This window comes from Pelodiscus sinensis, chromosome 6 (genome assembly GCF_049634645.1).
Source record: "Pelodiscus sinensis isolate JC-2024 chromosome 6, ASM4963464v1, whole genome shotgun sequence".
Classification (NCBI taxonomy): Eukaryota; Metazoa; Chordata; order Testudines; family Trionychidae; genus Pelodiscus; species Pelodiscus sinensis.
In genome coordinates this window covers 64,217,316-64,227,520 of record NC_134716.1, presented here as the reverse complement: position 1 = coordinate 64,227,520, position 10,205 = coordinate 64,217,316, and the positions used below count along the sequence as shown (strand labels likewise).

The following is a 10,205-nucleotide window of genomic DNA, read 5'->3' as shown; positions in this document are numbered from 1 at the left end:
AAAGTTTGCATATGGAAGGTATTGGAAAGAAAATCCCATGTAAAATCTTGAGGACATCTCCTAAGGAACCTTTTAAAACTATCAGCAACAAAATATAGTGGTAAATTGTAAAGTGAAGGTTCCGTTGATTAAAGCATCTTAGTAATAATGTCTGTATCCATGTCTGGGGAGAAGATAAGGTTAGACATCACATGTAATCAGGGTGCTGGAATAATTTGTGTAATGGGGATGTTGAGAGTCATTGAACTAAACTATTAGCTCTGTATATAGTGGAATCCACTTCAAGCCAGAGGTGCAGCTATTTCCCCAACAATCTTAGTTTGGGCACCTCTATATATGATAATAAAATCCAAGGGGGAAGCTTTAATCAGAAAGCTTTGAATTTGTAATTTAAGATATAAAAACAGTAATTGGATTGCAATATTAATATATACAATCAGATACGTTGTGATTGCACACCTCTGGGAAAGTTCTTTAGTTGGAGTCTGTAACCAAACTGACAGCCATCTCCTTGGTTCCTTTCTAGAATTTGTAAGGATTGATTATCTGCTGCATTAATCTGATTGTTTGACTAAATTGGTCCTAACTGAAATCCAATATGATTGTTTACGTGTTCACTTAAACTTAATATGATTTTGATTTGATGGCTTTCTTGCTTATTTTGGCAGCCTTTATTTCATTTAGTTACGATGTTGTCAATTTTGTTTTTAAGAATTTTAATAAAATATATAATGAGGATACTGAGTCATATTTTTAAAATCAGCAACATGGGCCAGAAACTTTGAAAATCTAGGGGAACATTAGCCAGTCCATATATAATATATATATATATTATAACGTTATATATAATATTCCCTTAATATATCTGAGTCAGTCAACAAAGCATCTACCTCAATACTGGAATTTCAGGAGCAAGGTGTGTTCTCTTTCAGTTCTGCTGTCATGGATGGCAGTTACATGGACTAGACAGATAAAGTTGTTGCATCGTGGAAGGGACAGAATGTCTGTGGGTGATGGTTCTTTGAATATTGAAAGAACATGTTTACTTTTTCTTAGAGAATTTACATTAGCTGTCAAACCCAGGAAGTTCACAGAACTTCTCTAAATGGGGAAGGCAAAAAGGCATGTGCATGCGCACGTGCGCACACTTTCTTTCTTTTCCCAGGGTGGTGGGGGTGCTGAGAAGAGAAATGGTTATACAACCCTTGCAAAAGGGAGTGATTCAAAGGAGATTACAGAAGAATTAAATTCTGGAATTAGTGAGTGATTTAAAGTAAAGCTGGTTCCTTAGGATTTGTGTACCTAGGGTTCTCTGTTGGAAAACTCTCTATTGACTATCAATTCTTCAGGGTTAAGGTCTATATTTGTAATATGTACTTTGAGAGTTAATCACAACAGGGCCCTGATCCTTGACAGGAGTCTCTAGTAGCTTTCATAATAGAGAAAAATAAACTCCATGTATGTTTGTGGGTGAATAGCTTGGGGCAGTGAGTCATTGTAGATAATGAGATGGTGGAGTTAAGGCAGGTTAAAGGTCTCGGACTCGTATAAATTGGTTAAAGGTCTCAGACTATATATAAATAGTGAGCAGTAAATGATGATTTTGAAAGAGTTAGGAAAGAGAGAGAATAAAGTGTCTGCATGACAGGTGCCAGCAAGTTATTAGGCTGTCTTGAAGAAATAAAAAAACACAGGATATAAAATGGGATTGAAGAAACCTAGTCAATCCGGCTTGAAAGTTGTCTGGATTTTACTGCAAGCAGTTTTGCATTTTGAAGACATGGAAAGGAATAGCAGGAGGGATAAAGAAGCAGTGAAAGCTTTTTTCTAGAGTGTGTTTAGAAAAGGGTAGCAAAGAACAAGGTCATGTGTCTTTCAAATCATACCCCTATCATTGTAGTATCTAGGTATTACTGATTTACTGAGGGGGAATTAAAAGAGCTAAATGAGTATAATCTGGTCACACAATGAATACTGAGACATGATAATATGATAACAGTCTGCAAACATCTGAAAGTTGTAAATACCAAAGATGAAGAGGAATTATTTAAGTAGCTACATGTAGGTATGATTAATGGAATAAGGAAGGTAACATACAACTTGGCTATCTTCACAGTGAGATCAAGTAGAGGGTGCAATAATCTTCCAATGGTGAATGCCTCATTGCTTGGGTTATTTAAAACTAGACTGGAAAATACATTAACAAATGTATAAGTGAAAAATCCTACATCGCGGGGACTTAAATACTTAAATAGAGTTAGTGTCTATATAACCACACGCAAGACACAATATTTTGTTTCTCTCTTTTATTGCAACTCATCGCAAGGTCAAACCTTTCACGGAAAAATAGAAACTTACAAACTGTGTGAATTGTCTGTTGCACTCATAAAAAGACATTAAAGAGAAATGACTAAAGTTCTACACTAGATCTGCAATATCATTCACTGACTTTATTCTTAAAATATTGTTGCCATTTTGGAGTAGATAAAAAGCCCAGCTTAATACACATTCACATGTATTTATCACATTCCAAGCAAAACTCTACTTTATAATTTTTCCAGATAAATGTGTCAGCCTCATTTTGAAATGTCTAATAAGAAAATATTTAACAACTGTCACTGGAATTACTTTTTCCTGTTGTTTTCAAAAATTAATGCGGTGAGACTGGAATACAGTTTTGGCAGAATTGCATGGACATATTAAAAATGTTCTCCGGGTTATGTTGTATCAGTTCATCTGGCTTAGCAAAACACTTTGACAATAATGGCAACTCATCATCCAAAACGTGAGCAGTTGATATTTTGGATTAAAACAGCATAACCTTTAAAGAGCAAATATGCAGTGCTATATACCTCAAAGAATCATCCTTTAACCAAATTGCAACATTCTAAAGGTTAATGCAACTTCAAACTGAAGTTGCAATGTTCACTTGTCAACACTTGTCAAATTTAACTCTTGTGACACATATAGAAAATTAAATTTTTATGTATTCACTAAAGCTTTTTTCTGCATGTATTGCCTTATAAATCAGTTTTGGATTAAAAAACAGGTATACAATTGCCATCTGTAGTTGGAGGAAAAATATGAAAAGCATACGAGTAAAATGCTTAAAATATATAATTTAGAGGATGCCAGAAGAATTTTTCCTCCAGAGCAATTATTCTCTTCTAGAGTAAGGCCTTGATCCTGCAAAGTGATGCATGTAGTTGTACCCTTGCACCCACATGGAGTACCACTGAGTTCAGCTATGGCACAGCCTTGGCTTGCAAGTACATTAGCAACCACACACTACAATGGGGAAAATCAGTATTGTGACTTTTATGTAATAGATTTTCCTTTTTTTTTTTGAAATTTCAGAATTTGGTAACATGACAGCTCCGTGAAAGGAAACAAGTTCATTCAGAAAGTTTAATTAAAAAAATGAAATAATATCACTGTTTCATATAAACATGGCCTTATATCTTATTTCCCTTATAGCTGGTGTCTTCTATGCAGCATTTGACCTCATTAGTTACTTATGGTAAAATAAAGCGCTGTTAGCTCACCTATTACAAAAATGGCAAGGTGCAAAAACTGAGAAATCTATACATCTCCTACATGACTAAGGAAAAATCACTTCTGCTGTTCTACAACATAAAACAAGTAAGATTGTCTACTACCATTCAATAGTTACCATCATTTATTAAGGTTTCCATTCAAAAATGAATTTCAAAATAATGATTTTGTGTAATTAGAAGAAAATCACAACTATTTGTGGATTCTTATATTACCATGCATCCTAAAACATATGGGTGGTGTCAGTCTAGGTAATCATATGGATTAAGTTTAGCTCCCAGTTTCAGCAGAGACCTATGCTGATCAGTTACACTGATACTAGCACTGAGTTACTACTTACAAACTAAAGGAAACACGCATGACTGAGGCAAAGGAACAGAACAAAAGAAAACAGGCTTAATATCAAATATAACTCAAGCCATCCACAGAACTAGGAATCCACTTCAGGAAATCAGCCAAAGGATTTTACATTGTGTTTATGCATACAAAAAGATACAATGCATTTCTAAAGATTTGTTTTCAACATTCGTACATAGTTTTACAGTACATCAAAGTCAGTGTATAGTTAACTCCATTTTACTGTAACTAGTGTAAACTCACAATTATATTGCATCATGAAAGGTTATGAGCCCTCTTCTATGTCTTTGGGGATTTGCAGATTTTTAAGACAACAATTAATATTCAGAACAGTTACATGAGTCTAGCTACAATTAGAGAGTCCAGTTTCTGTTCCAAAATTTCCAGGAGGGACACAAGACCCCTTTAAAAACATTAATTTTAAAACTTTAAAATAAAATAAAACCTATTTAGAATGGACTCTTAAACATATATTTCACAAAAAGCAAAATGAGATTTAAAAACATAAAAGGTTTAAAATATTCCTGCCACACAGTAGAGCCACAATCTGCTGTCCCCATTAGACCTGCTGAATGCATCAGTTGAACTGTAATATCATATAGGATGTTAGGAGGCAGTAGACATACTGGGTGTCCAGCCCATTTGATAAGCCCGTTCCAAGGTCCTCTTGCAATCCTGCAGTACAGTACTGAAGGTTATGTGTGGATATTGCTGCACTAGCTGTTCCACTGTTGCTTCATTCACCTAGCAAAGAAAAGACACTAACTCACACAAAGCAAATAAAACATGCAACCTAATATGGACGACAAGAAACATATCAATGTTTGGATTCCCAAATAGGAAGCTACATGACTCATCCTGCAAGTTTTCTTTATGCAGGAAGGGCTTTCAGCACTGGACCCTTAGTTATATTCATGAAATTCAAATTATAAACCAAGTATTATTTTTTATGACAAAAATAAAAAAAGCATGGCTTTGTCATGGCAAAAAAATGCAAGCCATACATTAATACCATTGTTGGTAGTGAAAAAGCATAAGGAAAGTCAAACACAAATCTTTTCTTTTCAAATAAAACAAATCAAAACCTTCTAAGATCCCATGTGCCACTAGCTTGGACAGTAAGGGGAGGCAAAATAGCAAAGAATCAAAGATTAGTTCTCAAGTACCCTGGCTAGAGTGACAAACACCTTCATTAAGAGTCTTTTCACAGACAAGTAACCATTCAAACTCTACCAGAAAGACAGAAAGCTTACCAAGTGCAAGATTTTCCTGGTGACAGAAAAATGAAAAATGGACAGTAAGTGTTCAGAAGAGAAATAAAAACAACTTTGGGCATGATTCTGGTACCCTGACAAGTAGTAACTCCTCAACTAGCACTATTGAAATGGATTACCTCATAGGGAGATAATGTGAATAAGAGTAAGGGAATCTGTTAATGAAGAGCATAAAAATCATCTGATTACATAAGGCGCAAACCATTTTTATTGAACATGAACATCATCTTGTAATACGGGTCAGCACTTCCAAAGGTTAAAGAGTCCTCAAAAATATAAGCGCCCACAGCTCTACATATATCTCTGGTGGCAGCTTCTGCTTTTTGCCTTTCAGTGTGAAGGTAACACAGAACTAAGGTCCATGGTGAGGCAGTCTGAAATGGTATGAATCAATAATTAAAATGTACAAGACTGGCAGGTCAGGGATGTCCCCGCTAGACCTTAACCATCAAAGATACCACCTTTATTCTTGATTAGACAAGGCAATCAGACAGGCCTAATTAAACCTAACACCTTTACAATTGCAGTGCTGTGAGGGGATTAATTTGTCAATTATTTTTAAGCTGATTGCAGTTCATATCACAGAAGTAGACAGCTTCCTTCATCCTTTAGATAAATAAAAGATTAACCTAAGAACCACAACTTTTAGGTAGCTTTCTCTGAAATCTTTATTGAACACTTCGGCATTTTTAAATGCATCAATATTTCATTTAAATATGGAGCAGCCTACACTGGCAGGATATACCAGTTATACAATTACCCACTTTTCTCTTCTAGTATCCAACAATCTAGTCAAAAATGATGTTTCTTATCATCACTGAAATCCTTCTCGGAATATTTAAAGCATAATGACTACAGCATCTAATCATATTCCTCCCCCCCTTCCAAATCCAAAGAACTATACCGGGGACAGTACAGACCGAACAGGGATTGCACTCTCTGTCAGGGATAAATGAAGAGTTTCATCTCCAGTTTTTCTGCTTTGATAATAGAAACACTCAATCTTCATTGGAAGATTCATCTATTGAAGGCTGACATGGATAGAAAAGTGGTTCAACTTCTCTTCCATAAACACAGAAAAAATGGAAGCCCTGTACTCTTGGTAAACTATCATGTAAAAGTAATAACTGTGGGTGCTGAAAAACAAGAAGCATCTTTTAATAAATCCCAATTAAATGAAAGGTAGCACAAGACCTTCAAAATATTCAATGCTCACAGGTGAATACAAACTTTTAAACTAACAGCAACATTCAGCAGAAATGCTTCTAGGAAGTAGAGCCCGTATAAGTGTGTTTGTTAAGATTTTGTTCTTTTTAGAACAGTCAACAGAGCCTTTTACTTCCGCTAATACCTTTCAGATTTTCTGCAGAGAGCCAAGATAAAGTTACAGAATCTATCATGTTATTATCTCTCACCTCCCTCTCTGGAATACTAAACCCACATTACCAGATTAAAACCCCCAAATTATATTACAGTTAATAGCCGGAATGAAGACGATTAGAAAGGCAAGTCAGCCATTTTGATGTTCCTAGATGGGTACCAAGGAAGCAGAGTTTACATTCATCCATTAAGCTTTCTTTAAAATGTGTGGATCTTATTGTGCTCACTCACAAGGTAGTTGGGGTTTCTTACGAGATGTCATTGTTAAGGTTTAAATGGCAATGCATATAATTGTACAAATAGATTTCAATGTGATAGAAAACAGACACATTCAAATTAGACAGTTGGAATATGTAACCACAAACTGGAGGGGTATCCATCTTTTTATGTCTCCCTATCAATGTTTTTCTGGAAAACATACTTTATCAAAAACAAATTATTGGGCTAATTACAGGCGTAACTCAGTGAAAAATAATGTTTATGATACACAGATCAGATTAGATGATGTAACTGTTTCTTCCAGCATTAAAAATCAATGAATCTCTAAAAAAACACTTAGCTCTTAAGTCATTAATGACATATGTATTTTTACAGGCAGTTATGTTTGCTGGCTTTTTTTTTTTTTTTTTTGCCACAATATAGGAATCTACTCTACAGTTGAGAGAGTTTGTAAGCAAGTGTGCGAGTCTGTCTGTCCATTTGTTTGTTCAAGAAGTCTTCCTAAATGGTAAGAGCAAGGGCCACGATAGTTAGTATGCAGCTTCCTCTTATCATAACTTAAAGCAAGAGAGAGGTAGGGGTGTGTGTGTGTGTGTGTGTGTGTGTGTGTGTGTGTGTGTGTGTGTGTGTGTGTGTGTGAAGCAAGAGAGAGGTAGGGGTGTGTGTGTGTGTGTGTGTGTGTGTGTGTGTGTGTGTGTGTGTGTGTGGCTTCACCACACTCCCAATTCATATGGGGACACATAAAACCATACAAAAAAGAGACAGAATCACCAGGAAGGTGAGAGGGGCTGGCTGGGGTGTGCTCCACCTCTTTTGGGATTGCCCCAGCCCTGAGCCTCCCACCACAGATACCCTTTAGGGAGAGCAGATTTGTATGGGAACATTGCTGGCTGTTCCTCTTTGTCAAGGAATCAAGGGTAAAGTGCACAGTTTGCTCCATGCCTCACTGTCTGGAGAGCGCAGGGGGCAGATGAACCTAGACTAGGGGACATGTACCCTTCCCCGGCTGTGTCCACGAGAGCTTCAGTTGCTGTGGAGTGATGCTTCTTATCTGGCCCCAAGCTGCAGCAGCAACAAAGTTAGGATAGTTCTGTATCCTGAACCCCCTCATCCCTGCCCTACCTCAGAGCAATGACTTAAATGAAGAAAAACAAAAATTAATTGAGTTAAGGACCTTGGCAATGGTGGGTAAATCTAGTATCTTATAAGCAGAAGAAAGACACACAAGCTTGTTAGCAACTGTGGTTACCAAATGGGCCGAGAACACCTTAACAGGACCACTTGGGAGGGAGTGAAACTGAAGGCTAACCAAATGTACAGTCTACGGAATACACAGTTGTTGAAGATAATGGAGCCAAGGGGCATGCTGAAGCACAAAAGGTCTCAGCATGTAGTTGGCCTACAAGATAAAGCTGAGCATGTAGGGGATAGACAAAAATACTATGAAAGAAAGAACAAGTAGTAAATAAGCAATCTTTCCATGAAATATGCATAAAAATTGTTAGACACACTAGTTTCCAGGGCTGTCAAGAGGATTTCTAGACATTTGTTTTAAGGTCATTTGAAAATCTTAATTTTATTACTCAGATTCTACATATCACTCAGTTGCTGCAGTTAAGTTTTATCTTATTTCTTGTAAGAAACCACTTTGTGCGTGAAAACTGGCACACTTACTCTTATGCCAGAGGAGAATTTTTCCCCAAGTTTCATGATAAATTATGATTGTTTATGTAGTTAAATGTTTGGCTGTTAAACACTTTTCAAATTCATGTTAATAAAAATAATCATAAACATTTCAAATTTATATTACACAAATGAATCTAATTAACATTTCAGTAAAAATGGTAAAGAAAATTCCACATATTATAAAAACCAACGTAAGTTCTAGGATGAGAAAAAACTATTTGAAAAATAAGGCCTTAGTCTATTCTCTCTGAAACCAAATGGAAATCTTGCTGTTTCTCACCAGAAAAACTCAGACCAAATCAGATACTAAATCATCAGCAGTGGTAAAGGTTCAATGTCATACTCAAAGAACATTGTCCAAAAGGAGGTAATAGCTAAATCAGAAAAATATCAGTAATTTGGTCCGTGTCATCAGGTCCTGTAATGTAAAGATTAAGATACCAACAAGTATTTTCATCACTAACACCATAAAAAAATAAGCGTCTGTATCTTTTATAAGATGCAATTTGTTTGGAAATAGAAACCCCCTTCCAGCCTGCATGATACTGGACACAGGGAAAAACAGGAATGTTGACATCTTCATGTTAAATTAAATATTTTTTTCTCCAACCAATTTTCATTAATCTCCATCAATTGAAATGTCAAAAGAAAGGCTACTAGCTGAAGCTAAATCAATTAGATTATCTAATACATTATCATTTATTTGTATTTCATTAGCACATACAATGTAAGAGGTGTGATCTACATGTAAGGAAAACACAGTCTTTGCTCCTAAAATCAAGATCAGTGATTTGATAGGCCATTAACAGCAGAAAATGAGGGTTAAAAGCACAAAAGAACTTAAGAAATGAATAGTAAATTCAGGCAGATCCTTCCCATACAGGTCTCAAAGAAAATCCAAAAGCTGCACATCGTTAGATTTTCAGTAATTCTCAAAAGTGTGTCAGGTTTTTGTTTTTTTTTTGGAATGCTTCAGGCAGTGTTCTATACTGGACTCCAGAGAGAGTTTTAATACTATATTCTTTAACTTCTATATCAGGGAATTTTTTCTATTTTTTTATCCCCTGCTGTCTCCATATTGCCCTCAAGAAAAAGTGAGTCAAATAGATCATATTTATATCCAAGAGAATCAATTTTGATTTAAGCCCCTTCTCCAGTGAAATGAGAAGCTGCAGTTGAAATATAATCAACTGAATCTAAAAGATTTTCAGTGAGACAGTGAGCAACATTTGCCAAGAGCGAGCGGTAGTGGGGATAGTGACAAGACCATCTATACCACGTTAGTGTCAAACCTATAACCTCTGTGCAGGGATAAGCCCTGGGATGATTTGTGATGGTTTGTGGGGGACCCTAGGGAAAGTGGTGCGGGGAGGTTTGGGGTGGGCAGGAAGCCCCGTCTTCTGGGGGTTGTGCCGTCCCGCCCTCATACACCCCTGCTGTTGGGGGGGATCTCATAGGGGGTAGCTCCTTAGGTGTTTCAGAGGGGAGGGAGGCGGCACCTCTCAAGGGCTCAAGCACTCCTTCTCATTCTCTGTTTTGTGTGTTTCTTTGTCTCCTTCTGCAGGTGGTAAGGACCATCAACTACATCCTGGGTCATCCGCCTGGAAGACCTGAACCTGATCCTTACAGGATTTGCCACCCTGGGGTTCCCCAACTGCAGGGGAGCAATTGATGGAACCCACATCTCAATCCGCTCACCACATCACCGTGCAGCCCATTACATCAACCACCAGA

At 36.8% G+C, this 10,205-nt stretch overlaps 1 protein-coding gene across 2 annotated transcripts in view; it reads right to left on the bottom strand.

Annotated features, from left to right (window-relative positions):
* Positions 1-1,760: 1,760 nt before the first annotated feature.
* Positions 1,761-10,205, bottom strand: part of FBXL17 (F-box and leucine rich repeat protein 17) — a 394,310-nt gene continuing 385,865 nt past the window's right edge. Inside the window, exon 8 of one of the 2 annotated variants that reach the window (XM_075932050.1) lies at positions 1,761-4,656. In XM_075932050.1, the coding sequence (XP_075788165.1) occupies positions 4,519-4,656 (138 nt within the window). In that variant the 3' untranslated portion in view covers positions 1,761-4,518. The remainder of the gene's footprint in view (positions 4,657-10,205) is intronic. The other variant, XM_075932049.1, reaches the window with a different exon arrangement.